The following is a 23,211-nucleotide window of genomic DNA, read 5'->3' on the forward strand; positions in this document are numbered from 1 at the left end:
GATAAAATTTCTCCTCTGTCAGTGCACCAAGTACTGCTCCTGGAAGAAGTTTTATATCTGTCTGTAGCTCAGAGGGAACTGTGATGCTGTAATTTGGCATTAGTTTGTGACAAACTGTGCACTTCTCATACTCCATAAATGCAAACAGGCAGTTTTAAAGGCTGCTAACTGGGTTGGGCTCTGAACTCAGATTATTACTTCTTTTTTTTAAAAGGCAAAGACACATAGGAGGATTTCTGGGCCCTAAATGTATCCCTGTAATATATACACCGTTTTCTTTATTTCAGAGGTTGGCGAATCTTCAGAAATCACAATTAGACAATGATAAAGACAAGAGTAAGCAACAAGACCAAAGCAAACAGTTAGGGCTTTTTAATTCCAGCAACAGCTTAGCTAACACTCCGCAGGAGTATAGCAGCGACCTAAAATCATTCCCATCGCGGAGCCCTTCGCAAGGGGATGAAGAAGATTCAGCCCTGATTTTGACACAGGACAACCTGAAAAGCTCGGATCCTGACCTCTCGGCTAACAGTGATCAGGAGTCTGGCGTGGAGGACTTAAGTTGTAGGTCCCCAAGCGGGGGTGGCTGCTTGCCTAGTGAAGACAGTGGCAAGGATTCAGATGAGGCTGTGTTTCTGGCAGTCTGAAATACCTTCGCAACAGCAAGGATCCAGGTGAAGCCGAGTCCCTCACAGTCTGGAACAACATCTTTTCATGGGGTGAAGAATGGGAGCGGTATGTGGCCTAAAGAAATAACCCAAAGAAAGGGAACTACTGTGCAATTGTGTAAGTAAAGATCTAAGCAGAACAAGCCATTATTAGTTTTAGGGCATAATGCTAAAGGAAGGTAATAACTGCTGTTATATATAGTAGTCAAGCCAATGTAGTATTTGTTTTATCAGTGCTGTACATAATTATTCCTTTGTACATTTCCATAATTATTTATTGTACAAAATAATAGTTCTTCTCCAAAGACGTGAAATTCCAAAGTACTCTCTTATACACAGGGACGAGGTTGAAGATTCATTAGTGTTAGCCTTACTGGTGAATCAGTCAAAACTTACTTCTGTAGAGTTCTTTTGCCTTCAGACATATTGTGTATATTCCTCACCTATTTTTTTTTTTTTTGTGGGAAGTGTTACATTTTGAATTCCAACCATTATTTTGCATATTCTCCTACTAGAATCCTTTACAGCAAAGTAAAACTAACAAATGGACATGCTTTCTTAGGGGACAAATGAAGCTTTGATCCTGCAAAAATAGCCTTTAGTAAGCTGTTGCTGCTGCACATGAATGCATCCCGTGTGTACTCAACTCTCAACCTGTGCTGCAAGTTCAGTAGTTTCTGTGAGCAAAACTTCAAGGAACATAACGATACTCACAGCCTTTGTGATAAAGCATCCCTTACAATGAAAGGTGTGTTAGGCAGTATACTCTAGCCTCTTTTATGGTTTGTTCTCAAGTTTGATTGTTTGTAACTTACCCTTGTTCCAAACAGCCTACATAAGATATAAAGGTAAAATTTTAAAGTAAGAAACCCCCCAATTCTCCAGCCTATTTGATGCCTACTTAGAAATGTTTTATTTAAGTGTGACTGAGGTACATACACAGTAGAGAGAACAAGGAATCCAAAAATCACTTACAGAAATCACTTACAAAAGTGTCACTTTCAGAACGACAGAAAGGTTATGCCCATAAAGGAACTGTTCTAAACAATTATTTCTTCCAAATTTTACTGTTCAAAATAAACTAACTACAGTCAAGGGGTTTTTCTTTATCTTCACACAAGATTTCTCTTTTAGCATTTGCCAACCTGAACAGAGCATGGCAATGCTAACTTAAGAAGACTGATTCACCATAACAGAAAGGTTAATCTGGTTTGGTTTAAGAATTTTTGTATTTTTTTAAGAGTGGGAGTAATAGCTTTCATAATCATAGGTATGGAAGTAAACCGCTGAAAAATGTTTAAGATTTGGGATGTTTTGAAATTCACTAAAAAGGCTTCCATATTGGGATGTAATTATTCCAAGTGTTTGGTGGGGTTTTTTTTGTTTGTTTGTTTGTTTCTAATTAAAGCACACAGCTAAAAATATAATTCATATGGCTGCTCTTACCTGCTTGGAGACAATGTGGTATTGAATTCTAGTAAAGTAAAGCAGTAGTAATATAAGTTTAATTTGATTGCATTTCATACTAGTCCATCAAATATGGACTTACAGGCAGAACTAAATTATATAAATATACCTCAGTTCAGAAGTTCTAGATTTTATTATTCAGTCTGCTTTTATGGAATAGCTTTTCATTCTGTTCTATGAACTTGATGTTATTAAAAATGACTAGGTAAACTTCAGTATTATTAAAATCCCTCTTAAGGGAGCTGCTGCCTTTGAACAAAGAATTCAATACCTAACAACAAAATTTATCTTAGTATTATACTGGAAAGGTCAGATACTCAATTTGATGAATCACTGTAGCTTAGCTGAAATAAATACAGCTATAATTTATACTCTGTTGAGAATCTAGCCTTCTGTTTTTTAATCTTTATGAATTTTTAATAAACGAAGCCCCGATTTTAATCGTACTTTTAAAAATGTTTCGTATTTTGAACACAGCCTGTAAAATTTATCGTATTAAAGGAGATTTTAAATGGGTTTTCTCAAACTAAAGAAACATGCTGCAAAGTCAGCAACGAAAACAACCTCACAAATATTCTGCCTAAAAATGAGTTTGAAAATGGGCAATATTATTGCATATCTTCAAAATGTAAAATTCTGTATGATTGTATTATGTCCTTATTAGACATGTCCAGAAATAAATGCAGAACAGCAATATATGCAGATTCAAAGCACTGTCTTCATGTCGCTTATGCAACTCCTCGTAATTAGCTGTACAACTACAATATTAACATATTAACATTTTGTATTATGCCTTTACTTAGCAGCTCTCTGTGATGTGTCTTTCAGTCCTTGGAATTTAGCATTAGCTACTACTGTTTTCATTGTAATGTATGTATGTGTGCCATTATTAGCCTGCTGAGAAACACTTCCAAATAAACACTTGGGTCATTTAGTGTATGTTATTTCACACCAGTGAATGAAACAAAGGTTTGCTTTCCCAACTTTTGTAATACAGTTCATTTACTCCAGTGACTTTGTCACTGAGATCAAGGGATTTTTGTATCTTCCTTCCTTCAATACTTGAATCCTTTAGTTTAAGCTGTAGAGAAATCTAACTAAGAAAACTGTCAATTTAGTTAATTTTATTTTATTATTTTTTTGGGGGGGTTGTTTTTTTGTGTTTGGTTTTTTTAGGGAATGCAAAACAAGAAGCATGAGAAAACCACACTATAAACTACATTGATTTCTCATAGCCTTGTGGGGTCTCCCCTCTGCTGCAAATCCTTGCAAATTTGGCATAAGCTGACTGTAATTTGCAATAGGACACACAGGAACGTAACTGCTGGGAAGAAAGGACTAAAGAGCATTACAGATATCAATGGTGTCATTTTAGCCTCAATAGCTTCAGGCTGTTCTTTAGCATGAAAATGGGCATCTAAAGGACACTGATGGCAATGGGATAGAACAGTTGAAGTTTCCTCTACAAAAGGTCACCATCTAAAGAACATAAAAGCAGCTAGTAAAGCTTTCTTTCTAGGTAGCTCTATATAAGACATAGATGAAGCTGGTAAACTGGTAATGGATTCTGAAAAGATGAAAAATAAAGAAGTTGGAGGGCACAACCCAGACTGAAGAATATCATTAAAAGTAAGGAGAGAAAAAGAAAAAAGTAAGTAAAAGGAGAGAGGCAGGGAAGTAAAGTTCTTTGTGAACTTTAAAGTTTTTTAAGTAAAGTTTTTTAAGTAAGTAAAGAACTTTTAAGTTCTAAGTAAACTTCCTTAGCAGTAAGGCAGGGAACCACATTCTTTGAAGCCTGTGGCAAGCCAGAGCACCAGTTTGCATAGCATGCAAGACGTCTGATGATACAAGCTAGTAACAATTAAAATCCAGCAACAAGGAGGCAGCCTTTGCAATGAAGATAAGCATTTCATCACTGTTGACCAGCTAACTTGATGATTTTATGTGGACGCTGCCCTGATCTACACGCAGGAGTCCTCAAGTATATCACAAACACCACAGTCAAGGCAACAGGGTTGGGCTAAAGGTTGCATGGGCTGAAGGCTGAGTGTAGCCGTTAGGTTAGCTAGTCACCCTTACACGCTGTAGTGCAGAGACAGGGAAATGCCGCAGTGACTGAAAAATTGTCCAAGGACAGTGAAGTCACTGACAATTTATTTGGGAAGAGAGGAACGTGTAGTGGGATAAGTTAAAAGTAGGTAAACTTATCACATTACCAAAACTAGTGAAAAACCTGCCGAAGATCTCCGGCCAAGCATACAGCAGACCCCAATTTCAGAGAAGCCAGAAACGTGCCAGAGATTGGGGTGATGCGAAGGAAAGGTAAAATAAGCATTCAACTTTATTTATATTATTTATATTGCCAGTAAAGCACCTGGAGCCAGCAAATCAAATCACGTTAAATCTTAAAGTAACATTTAGTGGTCTTTCAATATAAATCATTCTGGCAAGATGCTAATGAACTCTTACAGGTCCACCAGAACTGTTGTGACTGAAATCAGGGAAGGACTCATTTTTAAGTCTGCTGGTTGCCATGGTTATTCAGATTAATTTATTCTGTTTCTGAAGACTAAAGAACACAATTCTTTATGTTAAGGTATTCCCTTATAATTGATACACAAACTTTCTTTATAGCTTATTACTACATATAAATTTGATCTCTACAGGCATCTGACCAAAACAAGGCATTTAGAAAAGCAGTAGCCAGAGATGAGTAAGAGTTTTCAAAGCCCATTTTGGTGGAGGTGGCTCCAAGAATTACTGCTTTTAGAAGAGTTAAACAGGAAAAGCTCAAATCACTACACACAAAGAGTAGAAGTTTGTCCTTGAGTAGCTTACTGCATCCATTTCCTACACAATTCTGTATCCTGCAATGACCAACTCTATCTTTAAGTTAGACAATTACAAGACATATTAAAAACCCCAAAGCCTTTATTTCTAAGTTTAACACATTACAGTATTTACTGTTCAGAATAATGTACACAGTAAGGTTGTGATAACGGACTTAACTTTTTTGCCAGCGTTTTGATTCAGTTTTACTTGAAGGTCTCTTTTTTTTTTTTTTTTTTTTTTTTTTTAAAGATTTATCTTAAGTCTTTGAAGGGAGCAGGACTAGGAACTTGGACAAAAAAACTAAAAGATTTCTAACGTCCACATCTGGTCAAGGTCCAAAGTGGCAAAACTGCAGGAGTATGTACAGAGCAAACAGAACTACAGTAGATCATTAGATACTGCTTAGAACTTTATTATAGTCTCTTGGCTTGTAGTAGTGGCTAGCATAGCTGTACGCGCCTGATAATCCCCATCTTTCAGAAAGGTTAGCATGCCATTACACTCTGAAATCCAGGAAACCTTTCTTCCGTAAGCCTCAGCAGAATGTACCATTAACACTAGTTGTATACAAGATCACCCCAAAACAAAACCTACTTGATTTCAGACTTACATTTTAAAATTTCTCTGGTCTGCAACAGCATCAGTTACACCTGTTACATGGAGAACTCAGTACTGGATTTAAGACTAAGGGAAGAAACGAGAGGCCTAAACTCAGCCACAGAAAATATTTAGCAGTAAGATCAGATATTAAAATTAGGCAAACCCCAGACTCAATTAGCAGTTACAATACAGAATGTACCCTCACCCCATCCCAAACTACTGCAACGCAAGAGACAACCCACCTCCTTACTTTTTAATTTCTCGCTCATTTATTTCACTTTTCTACTTGGCAGAACACCTCAGCCTAAGTACGACACAGTGCAAGGCTCTCGGGAAACCAGTCACTGTATGTGGCCTACCATTCCAGATTGCTTAAGAGTTCGCTTGACACATTTTAAAAGATTGTAGAATATGCATCTAGCAGCAGCTGCTGTTCTGTTACACTTCATAGGATATTGTTTATAAAGCTGGGTACACACCTACTCACCATGTTTCAGCAAAACAAGGCAAGGAATGCGCTTCACTTGCTAGAAGCCAACCCCCCCCTAAAACTTTGACAGAGCATTATCAGTGTTCTACTGAGTCTTCTGGTAAAAGCATGATGATTACCTATGAAGAAAAATGTTCCCATTGGCACAACCAGTGTAGGACTAAAAGAAAAACAAACAAACAAACCAACCAACCTCAAACCAGCAGCAGGTTGGCTTGTCCTTTAAAGGCCAGAAAACCGGCTGGCTGCTCCTGTGTGCGACAGGATAGCTGTAGCTAACCTAGCACGCCACTGAATACAGACTTCTGTGCTGCTTTTCTAGAGGATGGGTTTGTGACCGCAGAAGGGGCTAAAAAAATATGGGAAAAAAGTAATCTTATGAATGGGAACGATAGGAGAGAGAATAGAAAGGGAGAAAAGAGAAGACCTTAAACTTTCATATCCCTGAACAAGAAACACTGTACTAAGAACTTGCCCTGAATCGTGACATTTTATTCTAGACTGTCCTCCACTATCATCAGGACTGCAGGGAGAAGTTCTGTATTTGTAAACTTGCTCACAAAAGTGTAAGGAAAAGCTGAAGTGTTGAGAACTTGTACTGGTTTGGGAAGCAAATCTCCTGTAGGTGACCTGGCTGGAGAGTTCAGTCACAGTAGAGCACCATAATACACCACACAACATTCAACAGGAGGCAGCAGATGAGGACAGAAGTCTGTCATTTCATGCCATTATAGAATGTATAAAGATACTAGCCCAACTCAGGAAGAGCACCAGACGTTTGGTCACCTGTACCTTTCTCTCCTTACAGTGAAGAAACTGCAACAGAAAGCCAGCCCTGTAGAGAATTTGTATCTAGTCTTTAATAAAGACTGTTAGCTAGATACTCTGAGTAAGACCCAAACCAACTTGTACACTGCGCGCAAAGCCAGACGGAGTTTGCCAAGAAGGCAACACTGATGACTTAAATCTAACTTTCCTCCAGAGCTGCAGAAATCCCACTACTCAGAGACCCAAGTCCAGAACTGCTTGGAAACCTTAGGAATCTCATTTTTAATTAGGGCTTTAGTTAGCACATTAGCAAAAGTGCTATGTCAATATTCATGCAGTACTATGCACCGTCAGGAGAAACGTTTTTTGGAAGATAGTCTAAAATTATTGCTTAACCACGGCACATACAACCTGTTGATTTTTTCAGGCACCCAAGTATCTTCTTTGATGTGGACCACAGTTCTGTTTTCTTGGAACATCTAATCTCAGAACTTGGACCAGCTCTACAAAGAAAAATCCCATCAAGTACCAGTGAATAGTTTACTCACCCTGAAAGGCAGTAGCTTAAGACAGACAACCACAGTACTGTAGAGTATGATAAGGCTGAGAACTAAAGCCCCATTTGAAGATTCACTAGCCTGTGGAACAGACTTCTTGCACTTAAAAGTGATTTTCCCAGCTCCAAAATTTACTTGCTTTTCTCCAAGTCAGAAAAAATACCTTATTGCGTTTTGCTAGAAGAGCATCAAGTTTAGGGCTGACTGAAGATTAGTGATACAGAAAAGTGTTCGCTTGGATTGACGTGCTTTAGTTTAAGACTTGAATCCGTGATGTTCTGTGACCCTATCTAGGTAACACAGAGCCAGTGTCTTGGCTAAGAGGTTTATCTCCAGACTGCTTCCTGATCAGAAAGAAGCAGGATTCCTGATACATTACTTAATCAGTGCTTTATCTTATTTATGTCTCAGAACTGTACGACGACTTCTGTTCTTCTGGAACTTGACTATCTCCATGAAAACCTAATGCGCTGACAAGGTTAAGAGAAAGAATGAGTCTTTTTGCAACAGCAAGAGAGACCACACATGCATCTCTGTAGGGGCTGTATTTTTCTCCTATAGAATACTGCACTTGGTCCTATCCATTCTCACCAGATATACCCCCACCCTAAAAAAAGACAGCTCACCAGAAGAAAGGTTCAGTGATTAAAGGGCAGAATTAAGTCTCACTTCCAAATTTAATCACTGGCCTTAACATAACACACTATGCAACTCCAGCCAAATTAGTTTCTTTGCTGCTTAAAATTAGGAAAAAAATAACTGCTACTTCAAAGAACTTCAGAACTAGTTTTTGTAAAGTGCTTTTGAGTTCCTCACATGATGAACATACTCATATTGCATAAAACAGAAACTGTGAGGTGATCTGATTATTCTCCTATAAGCAAAAACAAATGTGAAAATGAAATTGTGAGATGAAAATTGTGTTTAATTATAGTAGGTACCAAGCCACTCCTGAAATCAAGCGCTTCAGTGCTACTGAGCAACATACCAAATCTACACAGAGATCATTTATTCTGTTTTGATTCCAATATAATTTGTTCTAACACATCCTTTGCTTAATCCAAATCTACTTATCCAAAACACAATACAGGCTATACTCAGTTCTGTAATATTACTTAAAAGTAAAAAACTTGTTCTTAAACGTTTTGGCTTCAAGAAAAGACAGCTTGTGAATCAAATCCACTAACAATCTCAAATTATGAACTTCTTCAGTTTCCAAAGCCCTATCACCACTTATCTCAAACTCTTCCACAGATCAAGCCAAATCTACGCTTAAAATTCAAAATACAAAAAAGATATGAATTATGTTTTTATAAAAATGTAAAAAGCTAGTCAAAATTACATGTTTAGATAATCAGTCTCTGAAGAATGGAGTATAGCAGCAGGAACTTAAATATAGTAGGAACTATCAACAATAAATACAAGAAATTAGTGCAAAGATTGCAATAGAAGGATTCTTGAGTACAATGAGAATATAAAGAGACATTCTAATTTGTACAAAAACCATCCCAACTCTGTATACAATCTCTTCTATAAATACAACCATATAAGATGAAATGCTTATTTGCAAATAATAGTTATTAAAAAGTGTGCTTTATTGGGTTTTTCACTTGTTCTCTTGGCAGGTGTAGTTTGCAGGAAGTCTGTAAAGACAAATTTCTATAATTAGATATTTTAATTTCTCCAGAAGTTAGTTCTATTTAAAACATAACAACAGATGCAGTACATACTTGATTTGCACAGAAAGCATTATTAGAACACTGAGCATTGCAACAAATTCATTTGCAGTTAGCAGTTTGTAGGTGTGTGACGATGAGGTGAATTATTTAAAAAACAGAAAGCTTAACGGCAAATATTAAAGCAGCAGTTTACCTATAGCGGAGCATGAAATTGGCTGTGCATTGCTATTGCCTGTTGAAGTTTTTCCTCTTTGGCTCTTCTACAGTGGCAGAGCTACAAAACAAGACATAGCAAGAGTGAATCCTGAAAGGCATATTTCTATAATGCATACTATGTTTTCTCTTTAATAATTTAGCTACCTTGCAGGCTCTTTAAAAAAAGAAAGCCCTGTGAACCCCCTCCCTTCCAAGCTTCAGGCCGAACAACGGTCTGTATTGGTAAGATAATTCCATTCACAATTGCTTACAAGAGAATAGTTTCCTATGTTATGAAATGCATTTATAGGCACCTCTAAAGAAAGGTATGCTACCCAGTAAATTGCTCTTGTCACAGCATGAGCAAGAACAGTGGGTTTTGAACCTCAGTTACTTATTTGGTGATAGCCATCAACAGAATAATTAGTTTAAGAAGTTTAATAAATTAAACATAAAGGTTGCTTAATATAATGTGTCATTCTATGTCAACTTACCAAATTTAAACTTGTCCATGTGGCTACCTTCCTTGTATCTCTATACAGGTTATAGAAGACAGTGGCACAAAAAAACCTACAACACATGACAAGGGTCTAATGCGGGAGACCTTTGCACTTCTGCCTTAAAAAATATGTGCCTTCACAACACAAATTATATTCTAAACAGACTGAAGCCACTTAGGGATATTTTCTTCTGTTGGAGCTTATTAAAGCACTGTTGTGTACCACAGAACTGCTCAAACTCTTAGGTCTTAAATTTATTCACTATGTGTTGTAGATCTCTCAGATTAGAATAATTTGTATATTACGTACTGTTCTCTTTTCCATGAAACTACTAAGGAAGTCATCTATTTCTGTTTTGCCTTCCAAGAAGTCTTCTGCAATAGTGTCAGATTCCTCTTCAGCTTCATGAGCAGCTACTTTAAGTCTGGCTTGCAAAGCACTTGGACTGCAACTCTATGAAAATAAAAACTCCTATGTAATATTAAACTGTCCATCAAAACCTACATTTCCGGTAAGAAAGATAAATGACTAAACATGAACTATGTGAAGAGCATTATTATTACATAAAAGCCTAAGTGACCAGATGGAAGCTTAATGTCCAAGAAACAGCACAGCTTGTTAAACTAGAAAGGATCCAATGTGAGAAAAGCATTGCTAGTTTAGGTCTTCATGCACAGTCATTCTAGAAGATGTATAAAGCTTTTCAACTTTTACCCTATACTGTCAGACAGCAGAGAGCTTGGAAATGTGACTTCTGAATAGAACTAGTGTTTCAAGTGACTTCAATACATAGGGTCTACTTTTGAAACTCAGTAGCGACCCTGAGAAGTATAAAAATGTAAAATAGCACTTACCGTTCAGCTTTTAAATACCCTTGAAATGACTGTGGAGAGGAAGACAGGAAAGGAAAAAGCACCTACTCAAGAAGTAGATGGCCTGCTAATCTAAACCAGTATACTCATTCTTCTGTTCCTCAAACCTTACTTGTGTTTATTGCATGTAATTTCATTATTTTTCCTCTAATATGTTTGGGCAGTTAATCAGAACATGATTCACGTCTTCAGTAGGAGTCTGTACAGAGCCAGAACTGCAAAATTAAGGTATTTATGGATTTTAGTTGCTCGGACTACCGTCCATCTACCCCATGAAAAATATTTTACTTAGGTACTATAAAACTGCAATCAGAAATTTCCTGTTAAATTAATCTTGTGCAAAATAAGGACTGTTTGCTTTAATAGAAGATGACTAAAATTCATCTACAGTACAAGTAAAAAGACTTGTCTGGAACTTTTAAGGGGAGATAACAAGAGATACCAGGTAGCGCACAGTGAACATCAATACATGAAGATACAGCACATATGTGGAAAAACAGCAGAAAAATCCATCTGCAACTCCTCAGCTCACAGTCTCCTAACAATCGTTAAATTCAACCAGCAAATCTAACTTAGACAAAAGAAAAGGTAATGTAGCAGTGGGGTAATATGTCCTGTTTTTAGGTGGCTTCTTACAGAAACAGAAAGTTTCTCAATGCCAACTACCTCCACCCACTTTAAAGCCAACTTACATCACACAGAAAGGAGGCAATAGGAGTCAGACTATTCTGATTTTCAAGTGAGGGATCATTTAATTCATTTAGATCACCTATGAAATCAGTCAGTTTGCTGTCACGTAACTTTCTGTTTGTTATTTTGCTACTTTGTGGACATTTTGATATTCAGGTACTATGCATGTTATATTTTGATGGACGGTTGTATTCTCAGGTGACAAATCTTGCAAATAAGGATGATTTCAGCACAGAAATTGTTTATGAGAAGTTACATCTTCTAAGACATATTCTGGTAAACAAGCTAAGAAATCATTCTCCTTCCCCAAATTGCTTTCTGAAGTTATGACTTTACCCTATTTGCTCTTTAGAATGTACAAAGTTTGACAGCACATATAACATGTTGCCCACAGTAAGCATACCCAGTGAATCACAGAATTTAAGTTTCTGAAGCAATCGTTTGAATCATTTTAATCTGGTACGGTTTTACAAACTCATTACGTTAAATGGTTATCATTACTTAAACAAACCTTCTTTAAAAAGCCTTCTATTCTTAAAACTGGTCTGACCCAGGATTGTACTTATGAACAGCTCTAAAAGCTCATCACACTCTTCCAACTTTGCTTGTATTGTAGCATTAAAGAAAAAACACCAAACCACAACCCAAAACCCCAGTTGTGCAACCATAACACTGTTTTGCTTTCCAACTGTTTGGTACTTCATTCCATTTCATTTCATACTTGATGTGAATCCATTTCATACAAAATTAAGGGCTTAACTAGAAGAATATTCTTTATGGTTAAAGACCCAAATCAAAACTTCAGTTTTATTGAAGTAGTCTTAAAGGATAATATGATATAGAGATCATACCTCACTAAGTTCATGCTGTCTCTGCATCTTTTTTTCAAAGGCTGCTTTCATCTGTGTCAGTTGCTCATACTGGAAGGAAGAAGAAAAAGAATGTTTTCCCCCTGAAAAAAACAGAATGTTACAGCTAGTATTTTTGAAAAAGATTTTATTGTCCACTTACTTTATCCAACACCATCTGTCTTTTTGCCTCGAGAGTAGGCTCCAGCAACAAGTTTTTTTCTGTAAAACAAAATCACTATTACTGCCTTTTTTTAGAGGATTCAATGTGCAGAACAGACACAGATGCTAATGTTTTAACATCTTACTTGCCAGCTCTTCAATGCTTTTCACTAACTCATTTCTATCAGTAATGACTTGCTTCAGTTGTGGTAAAGCTGCAAACTGTTCCAGTAGCACTTCTCCTTGCTCGTTCATACTGGTCAGCTGCGATATACTACATTCAAACAGAAAGAAAGCACATTTAAAGCTAACAGCAAATATTACGTGTAGAGTTACTAATTTCTGCCAAAAGTCAAAAGTTTGAGGCATTTATTGGGACTTACAGATATACAACATGACCAGAGCTTATTTTTCCCCTTTCTCCTGGACCGTGGGTTCTACTATCTGCAGCAGTGAGCTTTAATGTTAAAAAGTACCTCTCATTTCAAGCCTTACTTCCTATGAAGTGTTTTTTGATGCTACTGCAGTGGGTTGACCGTGGCCATTTACCAGATGTCCGCCCACCTGCTCTCTCAGTCTCCCTCCTCAACAGGATATAGAGGAAAAGCTTGTAGGTCAAGATAAAGACAGCGAGATCACTTACCAATTATACAACGACAGGCAAAACACACTCAGGTTGGGAAAAATTAATTATATTGCCATTATATTAAGATGATGAAAAAGAAAGACAAAAACTAAAACACCTCACCCCCTTTGACCCCAGGCTCAACTTCACTCTCATTCCCCATCAGTGCAGGGAGGAAGGGGAATTGCCGGTGTGGCCGTCCCCATCTGTAACGGTTTGTCTCTGCCGCTCCTGCCTCCTCGCTCTCTTCCCCTACTCCAGCACGGGTCCCTCTCCATCACAGGCTGCAGTTCCTGGCAGGACAGCCTGCTCTAGCGTGGGCTACAGGGAAACACCTGTTCTACTCTGGTCTTTTCCAAAACTTCCATGGGCTGCAGATGAGTATCTGCTCTGGCACTTGGATCACCTCCTTCCCCTTCTTCTCTGACCTTGTTGTTTGCAGGATTCTCACAATTTTCCACTCCCTCCCCTCAATCCTCACTGCCTCTGCAGGATTTGCTCTTCTTTAAATGTGTTTTCATAGGGGCACCACTCACTTCACCAACGGACTCAGCTGTCCTGCAGTGGGTCTGCTGCCAAGCTGGCTGTGCCTAGCACAGGGGCAGCCCCTAGCCCCTTCTCACAAAAGCCACCCATGCAGCACCCCCAACTACCAAAACCTTTGCCACCTAGACACAACAGAGCTATGCAGAACAGCTGCATTACCATTTGTGATTAACCACCACCAGAAGATTCATGGAATTTTAATCCAGTCGTCTTGAAAAAACCAGACTTGGTTTGAATGTTTTGTTAAAACAAATTACAGTTCCTCCCCAAACCCTTAGCTTTCTTCTACACAACAGAAATTACAGTTGATTTAGCTAAATGAAATAGGCTCTTAGGAAGGTGTCAAGGTAAACAAAAAATGCCCCAAAAAACAGAAGACCTTCTCAACAAAGGTCTTTTTCTTTTTTGAAAGGAGTTTTCAAGTGCTGAACTATGACAACACCATAAATATGTGAGATCAGAAAGCAACCAATTTCCTAAGATCCTTTCAGAATTAATAGCTAATCTGTATAATCTATTTAATCCCAGATAAATGATCCAGGAGGCTGTCTCATTAGACCTGAAAAAATTGCTGGGAACAGTAACTAATACAATTTTTTTTAATTGTGACAGGACATGCTTTTGATTAAAGTATTTGTGTAATATGTGTATGAAGTATTTAGATGTGGAAGTGATTTGCACTGGGACACCTGGCATGTTTACCACCTGGATATACCTGACCCAACCGCCCTGCACATGCTGAGCTGCTCACAAAGTCCTTGTGAATTAAGAGAATGCAATCTGTAAACCAGTCTCAAGTCCATTTCCTTGTCCCCTTTCCTCCTTCAAAAGGTATGCTTACCATATTAGCAGAAATTAAGTCACTGGAAGACAACAGAACACTAGTATGTTAGGAAATATAAAAATAAATGCTCTTTTACCTGGTGTTGAATCCTGAAGTATTGTTCCTGTTGAGAAAATCCTAAACAAGCAGCACAGTTGAATGCAGGGCTGGCTTACTTCCTAACTCTACAATTTTGGTTAAGTCGTAGTTCTCCTATTGATGTTATCTACAAAAACATTTCAGCGATGTATACAGACTTTTGACAAAAATCAGATACAGACCAGTGGTAATTGCCTTTTAATGACTACGGAATGTTTTGGCACCTTCTGAAAATTTACCTTAATTCTGAGAGTTCTGGAAATGTCTCAGGAACATCAGGCATCTTGTAAGTAAATCCATTCTGGCCAACCTAAACAGAAGTTTAGAAATGCTTAGTAGATTTTCAAAGAGCAATTTCGTGATATTTAACCTGATTAATCCAAAACTGGAGATGAGTATTTGCCAGCAACAAGAAAAGTAGGAAAAGCAGAAAGAATAGTAGCACTAGCCTCCAAAAAGATGTCTCAACTCAACCATGGCAACAAAATACTTGGGGATGTTTGAGGTGGCATGTCACAAAAGATGAGTCACTTTTGGAGGAAAATAACCTGTCTTGCTACGTCCTCCATTTGGTAACAGCTGAACGAGCCGTGAAACACATAGGAGGACTATAACTCAAGGAAGTGAGCACAGAGAAAGAGACTGACATTTTGATCTCTATCATGTGGTTTTAAAGTTATAATCCCATGGGAAAAAGTTTTCAGACAAGGAAAAGAAAGTCTGTCTTCACAGAATGTAGAAATTTTAAATTCTACAAAGCCACAAAAGCATCTTCCAAGATTAAGAAAGTTTTCGTTTCTAAAGAAAAGACTTTATAAAAACCAAACATTTAGCTGTAAAGTTTTTACAGAGGATATTCAAAAAAATCCTTCCAGAGTGCATCAGTGAAAGGGAATTTGTGAGTACACACATACAAGATCCATGAAGCGAAGCTATTTCAAGCATGAAAATGAGAAATAAATTCACATAAAGGCTTGAGACTGCACATCATTCTCACCTGATAGGTTCTGGGCAGGAAATGCCATATAGAGAAAAGAATCTCATTTTCTATGACTGAAGAAACAGTTACAGCTGCACTATGGGGGACTGCAGCTCCAAAAAAAAAGTATATTCGAAGATATTTACCATAACACGTTTCATTAAAGCTCAGAAAGACAAATCTGAGTTCAAGTTTGCCCTAAAAAACTTTTCATCAAAGCCAAAATAACAGGTTTTTTCCTAGCACCAGCAAAACAATGAAGTGCAGTCACTCTGAATGTTCCCTTGAGTTTTGCAGCAATGCCCTGTGTGCCATTATCCCCAGTGTCTGACAGCTTTAGCTTAAGCACCAAAACTCGGCATACAGACCTGAAGCACTGCTTCTGCTGTCGGAACAGGTAGCGGCAGATCAGGGATCAAGCCGTAAGAGGGAGCAGCAGGCTTGTCTGTAGTGTAGCTTGAAGAAACTGATTCAGCAACAGGCACGGCTGCCATTGTTCTGTTTGTTTCTTGAGGTGGGTATGGAGGAAGAAATGGAAACCCCTGAGGAGCGTAAGGAGGCATTCCAGCCGGTTTGTTGAAAAGGCTAAAAACAAATAAAAAACCACAACCATGAGCAACCAACTGCTTACACCACATCCTACCATTTGAATTATAATCACTACACCACATACATGACACAGGATTGAATTTTTAAACAACCATAAACTTTGCATTGTCTGTTTCCAGTTACTTCCAATGTAGTAAGTCTACTTTATGTCTTAAACTGCAACATAATACACAGCTTCATCAAACTATACTCTTATAGAGCAGCCAAATACACACTCACACTCTTAATTAAAACGAAAACTACTTCTCAAAAAATTATGAGAACTTAAATACAAAGTGTTTCCATGTAAAAGTCCTGAAAAATGCATCTGTGTCATACATTAGTTCTTATTTATGGTATAGCATTTAACAGCTTGGGCAACACACAATTACTTCTAAATAACACAAATTACTTCTTTTTTTACATTCACAACTGCAGCTGCATCTAAACCCAGTATCACTGTCAGCCATGAGAACCGTAATTCTACTGATAAAGCTGTAATGTCTCAGACCACTTTTGTGTATTTCATACAGTTCTTTAAATTGCACAATTTCTCTTGCGTAGTTGTGCAACAGAAGCTGTTAAGCCCGGGAGAATATGACCAGAGCATGAAGACACACAATGGCTCAGATCATGGTCTACAGCAAGTTCAAGATTTCATCTGATAACATATGCATTTATTCTTTTTCAAGAAAACAGAAGCACGAAGTTACATCAGCATGTTAATACAGTAACTCCAACGGAATCTAGTGTTTCTTCTCAAAGTAATCATGCCATCAAGCACGTACATGAAATGCTACAAGAGCAGGGAATCTACATCTCCCAATACATCCACTACATTATGTCTGTTCCTGCTCTCCTAATACTTGATTTCATCTCTTTTGAAAAAAAGTAAGTTAATACACATAGTTCCATTCATCGTGTTTATAGATACTTACTATGGAAATGATGTTGAACTAGAAGCCAGAACTGGAGGATTCTTCCAAAACTCGTCCAGTAAACTTTGAATAATTTTTCCAAGATCTGAGTGCATTGTAAACTGGTAAAAAAAAAAACAATGCGAAAGAAAAATTACACCTGGAATCCAATAGTTCCAAATGTGCTGAACTTGACTGTTTATTATATCCACAAGGCAGTGCTGGAAGCTATTTCAGAGACATATCAGCTAATGTAAACTGTGTATACATCAGCTCCAAATAAAACGATAAAACCCCATAGAACTGAACAGAAACTAAGAGACTTTTGTATATTCTATTACCAATCAAGAATTAATCAATTACATTTCCAATAAACAACCCAAACCCCCCACCTTACTGACCAAATTACATTTGTGAAAACAAAGGCGGAGGAGGGGAGAAATCAAGATTTGAGACAAAAAGCATTAATTGCACTCTGAAAAAATCATAACCTCACCCCACCCCACCAAACTACTACATCCTTGTTGGCAGAGAAAAGAGGAAGAAAAAAAAAAAGGAAGAACAGCACATTAAAATCCTGAGTATTAGAGCCAAAACCTTGACATCTTTCTAATAGATAGCATAGCATAGAAAGAACTACGCTATTTCTAATAGCATAGAAAGAACTAAATTACAAAACAGTCTTAAAGCATCCTTCTTCCTTATTTGGAATACACTGTACAGAAACAAGAACTGTGCTACTGGTACTAACAAGAAAAGTGATAGAAGCTTTCTAAGCCATCATAACTTAAAACAGTTTTAAATACATGGAATACTCAGTAGCAGAAGGAGATTAAATAGCAGTATACTGAACACTACTGGATTTTTGTTTTCAGACCATTCAAAATACAGTTTGAGAGGGATAAGGATCTGCACTAGTCTTTTTTTACCAGAAGTATTAGCAATACTGTAGTGTGACATGTATTAAAGTTGCTATTAACAGCAGACATATGTGAAACTACAGATTATACATACATTACTTATTAATGGACTGGTCACATACACTCCCTGCTTGTCCATTAAATGATGTCTCACAGGTGGGAAAACACTGATAACTGGTTTTTCCTGAGGAAACTGAGGTGGAAGCAAGCTGCAAATACAAGAATAATCATTACTACAGCTACATCCCATGCTGAAGTTTGCACAAGAAGGCTTCTTATGCAAAGAAAAAGTACTACTAATTACATAAAATTACTTTTCTGTGATAAGAGTTAAGGAGCAATGTCCCTGCCCATGGCAGGGGTGTTAGAACTACATGATCTTTAAGGTTCCTTCCAACCCAAACCGTTCTAGATTCTCTGAAATACAGTCAATGAAGCACACAAAAGGATTATTCAATTACAAAACTGGAAGTCAGACATATTAGAATACTGGGCTTCCATGGAACTGAAGAGAGCATTTACTACAATATTGTAGTATAACAATGAAGCAATTATGTACACAGACAAAGAAAAAGCTGTAGCATAACGAAACTATTTTCTAATACAAATGTTACTACTGCAATGACAATGCAGCATAATCTGCAAGAATATCAGGCAAGTTATCAAGCTAAAGTAACAAAAAACTTGTGACTGGAATACCATTAATATTCGCCAGAGAAAAAGCACCACCCAAAGTAAATTAATAGGAAATGTTACAGTAAATCACTTCTTACGATCCAGAAGCTTCACTGCGTTAAGAGCTAGGAGTTACAGCAGATTAGTAAATTACTAATTAAGGTTAGTTTCAGTTTTAGGGGGATTCAAAGTCATCAGAAACTCTCGAGTGTTTTTCTCCTACTTATTTTCAACTAAAACCACACAGGTATCTTAGGAGCTGAGCACAGCAAAATATAGTTTTGCTTTAAGCTGAGCATCTTCATCTTTTACAGAACTAGTTTCACCCGTATCACTACAACTATTAATGCAAATCCAGGTTACAGTTCCTGAAATTAATTATGAGATGGGAGCCACTTATGTTCTATTATTACTTATTTTTGAGAACAATTTTAATTTTCAAGATGTGCATTTCACTCTACTTACATGTTAATGTTAATTGTCAAGTTGTTTACAGTGAACGGCAGTCGATATTCCACATCTTTCTGAATTTCTGCAATGCTGTCAAAGAAGAAATTGTTAGCGTCCGATTCATGGTCAATGTAACAGCCCGAAGTCTGAAAAAGGGCATCACCTCAGACCTTCGTAGTTAGTTTAGTTTTGAAAAGCCTTGTGAGAAGAAAATTTATAAGCCTGGTTAATATGCCTCAGAATGCTACACTGAATATTGAGATTAAAACAAAAAAATAGTAGATTCAACTTTCAGACCGTATACATGATCCCAAGCAATAGAAATACAGTACGAGAAATTGTGCTACTTGCTGATCTGACAACAATCTCAACTTATATATCTCCACTTAAGTGGCTTAATTTAAGCCACCAGATCAGTGATTTTTTTTCATATACTGACTTTTTCTGATAAAACATTTACTTTGACAAGGCATTACACATGGTTCACAACTATTGTCCTGCAACACTGCCTACAGATCAGTACTTAGAACATACACCACACTAGGCCTTCTGCCTTAACAGATTAGCTTACTATTTAATAGTAGTTTTTTCCACATGCACCAAGTTCTATGCACTTGCACAGACATTTTCAAGAATAAATAATCTGGAGAAGAGCTACTTGAAAGAATGTAAAACTCTGTAATCCAGTGACACTCAAAACAAAGACCCCCCTGAAAAGCACCAAGTGAAGAAACATGTATCTTATGAAATCTGGTAAGATCAAATCCAAATTTGCTTCTCCTGGAACAAGATAGTTATTGAGAAAAATCTTATTAATGCAGCTGCATTAATAGGAAGTTGTTTTAATACTCAAAGCACTCTACAATTTGTACGCACAGCAAGACTGTTCTGAAAGATGGCATCCCAAAGAATGAAGAGGAGGAGAAGGAGGAGGAGGGGGAGGAGGAGACTTAGCTCTGAAGCAGAATTTCTGAACAATACAGACATACCTAAGCTGGGACTGGGAGAGAAAGGAGAACAGAAAATTAGCTTCATCTTACAATGCCTCAACCAAAACAAACTTAAAAAGCAGATCGATTCCCCTTCCATATATATTTCCTGCCTGTACCTGGTCAATAATATTCTCCTCCCTCACCTCTCTAAGGCCGCCTTATAAATGGAGGGAACAGAGCTCCAAAAGGCAATAATGGCAGCCTGGTGTTCCCAGAAAGCCTCTTTGCACCCAGGTTCAGAAATGCCCCTCCATACAATTACTTCTTCAAGAAACCCCAAACACGTTACCTGCAAATGTGTGTTAAGCGTAGTGCTAGTAGTATTCTGTACCCCTCCAAAGCATTATTTATGCACAGAATTTAAAACTGTGGTTTTCAGGATTTTGAGAATAAATGGAATAAGACACAAACGTAGCTATGCACCTTGCTTTCTGCAGCCTGACCTTACTCCTCTCACAGGCAACTCAGCATCTGCTCTTTCCCTGTGAAACGACTCGCTGTTTGAAGAAACTATCAGGTATCTTCAGCACAGGACCATTCAAATCGGAGTGCAGGGCTCTACTGTGATACACCACCCACTGAAATCACCACCTCCTCATTATTAACTGAAGGATTCTCCTGGAATCTCTCAAGCACATTCCTGCCCTGTAATCATCTGTTATGCATTTTAATAGCCTGCTACAAAATCCTTTAGAGAAGGGTATATAATTATGTTCCACTCATGTGCAAAACCTGTAGGAACTGGGGAGAGAACAAGGAGAGAGAAACAAGAAATCGAGAACCTCCAGAACTGTTCGAACTGTTCTAACCTCATTTAAGCAAAACCTTGAACCGATCAAGTTAGTCGTCCCTTCCCCAAGTGGGAATGGATACACTGGAAAAATCACACATTTTAACTTTGGCTAAAACAGCAGCAATCGCAAGAAAACAGTTTTTTCACAAAAACTTGGTATCAAGCTTCTAACCCATAACAGATCCTGAAAAGGAAGACTAGCTACATTAACAAAATTAAGATCACATATAACTGGGCTTTTATGACTTAAGACAACACAAAACAAACTTACCTAACTCAGGTAACACACCATGCTAAGAATTTTATTTTGAGCATTTCATGAGTAACAGCTGGCATACACATAAATGAATGACTAAATATACTTATCGGACAAAACAAACCCTAGAATGACAATTATTCAATCATTGCTTAGGAAACAACTGTATTGCAATGCTTAATGCATATTCTTATCCTATAGGTCTGTGTTGCTATGGAGTCCATAAGCAAGCACATGGGTCCCACCCCAAAAAACCTTTGCATTTCTGAAAACTTGCACAAATAGCCACACCTTTAAAAAAGCACCAGCATTTGAGGCGCTGTTACTCAGATTTATTCAGTAATAAGTTTCTCTTAAGAGAAGAGTACACTCTGCCAGAAGGTATTTCTTCCCTTGCCTAATTTTTGGGTGTTCTATACCTACTGTCAAGAAAGATCAGGTATGCTAGAAAACACAGCTGCAAAGTCACATTTGAGCAGCTACTGTCTCCCCAAGACTGCTCTCCATTCCTGGCTGCAGGGTCCATTCGCTCTCTGTCTGTGCTTGAACTGGCGCCTACACAAACAGTTAGTAACCCAGTTCAGCAAGCCGACTGACAAAAAACCAATCACCTTTTGTGAGGACTTAGCTTGAGGTGAGCTAAACTCCCTGTTACAAAAAAAAAAAAAAAAAAAAAAAAAAAAGAGAGAAATAAAAGGCCAAGTAAGGCCAGTACAGCAAAACTTTCTTAGTTAGGCTGCTGCATCTCCACAAAGACAGCTCCCTCAAAAAGTGAGCTGTGTTTCAAAACCATTTGTGAAACCGGCTCCAAACAGATTAAGCGAGCAACAATACTTGGCAGTAGTGCCATACTTACGTGCCCTGTGTGATAATTCAGAATATTAGGATATCTAGCCACCTGCAATTACTAACCTTGGAAATACAGTAAGTATCTCTTCCACTCCTAGTCTCAGTCTGACATACCAGAGAACATTCTCCTTCCTTTTTCTGGACCATTTTGAAGGCATCTACCATTCCACTACAACAGACATCCTAGACAGACATAAACATCACACCTCAACAGACCTCCTAGGAAGCACGATGAACGCTTACACGCTCACTGAAAATATACCTCGAAATACATGAAGGGTGGATCACCTTTTAAAATATGAACGCTTTTAAGAAGACTGAGAAGTAGGCAAAACTGGCCAGCATGCTGCCCAGCTGGGGCGTCTCGGGATAAAGGAAAGTGTTTTGCCGTAAAAAGCGTGGCTGTTGAACAGGCGTCAAAAACCCTCCGGTGAGCCTCTAAATCGCACCAGTTTCTGTGGAACAGTCAGGCACGAGCAAATTCGCACTGCACATGGAAAACCAGTTTGCAGAGCCGGCAGCGCTGCTGTGCCACTGCCGGCGAGAGCGCCGCGACACACGCCCCCCCCCCCCCGCCCGGTTCATCCTTAGCCTTGGAAGAACCGCGCTCCTACCGCCAGCTCCCGCAAAGCGGGCGGTACCGCCGCACACGCGCTCCGCAGCTCTCTGCGGGCGTTAAACCCCATCAACTACCCACGCTGCCTTCCCGGAGCGGCGGCCGGCGCAGCCGAGCACGGCTCCGCCGCAGCCCCGCCGGTGAGGCCGGCCCGCCCCGCCCGCTTCCCAGCGCAGCACCCGCCCCGCCGGGCCCCTGGCCCCCGAAGCGCCGCGGGGCTCGGCCGGCCCCGGCCGCACCGGAGCGACTCCGCTTCCTGTTTACCCGGAGGCGCCGCCGCGGCCGATGGCCGGCGGGACCCAGCCGGGCCGCACCGGGAGGGGAAGGGGCGGCACCGCGCCCGGCAGTGCCTGCGGGGCACCGAGGCCCGGCGGCGCAGGGGGCGCCGGGCCCGGGTCGGGGCTCACAGGCCGCCGCCGAGTCCCGCCCTGTCCCCCCCGTCCGCGGCCGCGGCCACTCACGAGGCGTGGGCGCCGCGCAGGGACTCGATCTGCCGCTGCTTCTGCTGCTGCAGGCTGGTGCGGGCGGGCAGCGGCGCGGCGGGCGAGGAGGAGCCGCCGCCCTTAGCGAAGGGGAACAGCCAGTTCATCCTCGCCGCGGCGGCGCCCGGCGGGCGCGGGGGCACCGGCGGCACCGCGGCCCGGCCTCGCTCCGGTGCTGGCGCACGCGCGGCGGCGCCCCGCCCCGCCCCGCAGCCGAGCAGCGGCGCCCCGCCCCCGGTGGCACGCGGGCAGCGTCAGCGCCGCGCGCCCGTG

General features: G+C 39.4%; 2 protein-coding genes across 8 annotated transcripts in view; one reads left to right on the plus strand and one right to left on the minus strand.

Moving 5' to 3' along the window:
- The window catches only part of MTMR7 (myotubularin related protein 7), a 50,245-nt gene extending 49,598 nt beyond the window's left edge, over positions 1-647 (plus strand). For all 5 annotated transcript variants that reach the window (XM_056330884.1, XM_056330893.1, XM_056330867.1 and 2 more), the window contains one exon: positions 288-647. In XM_056330884.1, the coding sequence (XP_056186859.1) occupies positions 288-647 (360 nt within the window). The remainder of the gene's footprint in view (positions 1-287) is intronic.
- VPS37A (VPS37A subunit of ESCRT-I) lies at positions 611-23,156 on the minus strand. 3 transcript variants are annotated; one of them, XM_056330924.1, is made up of 12 exons: positions 22,918-23,152; positions 18,966-19,040; positions 17,920-18,034; positions 16,927-17,027; positions 15,769-15,985; positions 14,661-14,731; positions 12,475-12,602; positions 12,330-12,388; positions 12,170-12,238; positions 10,066-10,209; positions 9,255-9,335; positions 611-744 (listed from the first exon to the last, which is right to left on the minus strand). In XM_056330924.1, exons 1-11 carry the CDS (start codon positions 23,043-23,045, stop codon positions 9,255-9,257), a joined length of 1,188 nt encoding a protein of 395 aa, XP_056186899.1. In that variant the 5' UTR covers positions 23,046-23,152; the 3' UTR covers positions 611-744. The 3 variants fall into 3 exon arrangements, with proteins under 3 accessions (XP_056186899.1, XP_056186889.1, XP_056186907.1); XM_056330914.1 differs by lacking the exon at positions 611-744 and adding an exon at positions 8,287-9,025 and having other exon boundaries at positions 22,918-23,151; XM_056330932.1 differs by lacking the exons at positions 611-744; positions 9,255-9,335; positions 10,066-10,209 and adding an exon at positions 10,216-10,843 and having other exon boundaries at positions 22,918-23,156.
- Between the last annotated feature and the right edge of the window lie 55 nt (positions 23,157-23,211).

This window comes from Falco biarmicus, chromosome 1, assembly GCF_023638135.1.
Source record: "Falco biarmicus isolate bFalBia1 chromosome 1, bFalBia1.pri, whole genome shotgun sequence".
In the NCBI taxonomy this organism is placed as follows: domain Eukaryota; kingdom Metazoa; phylum Chordata; class Aves; order Falconiformes; family Falconidae; genus Falco; species Falco biarmicus.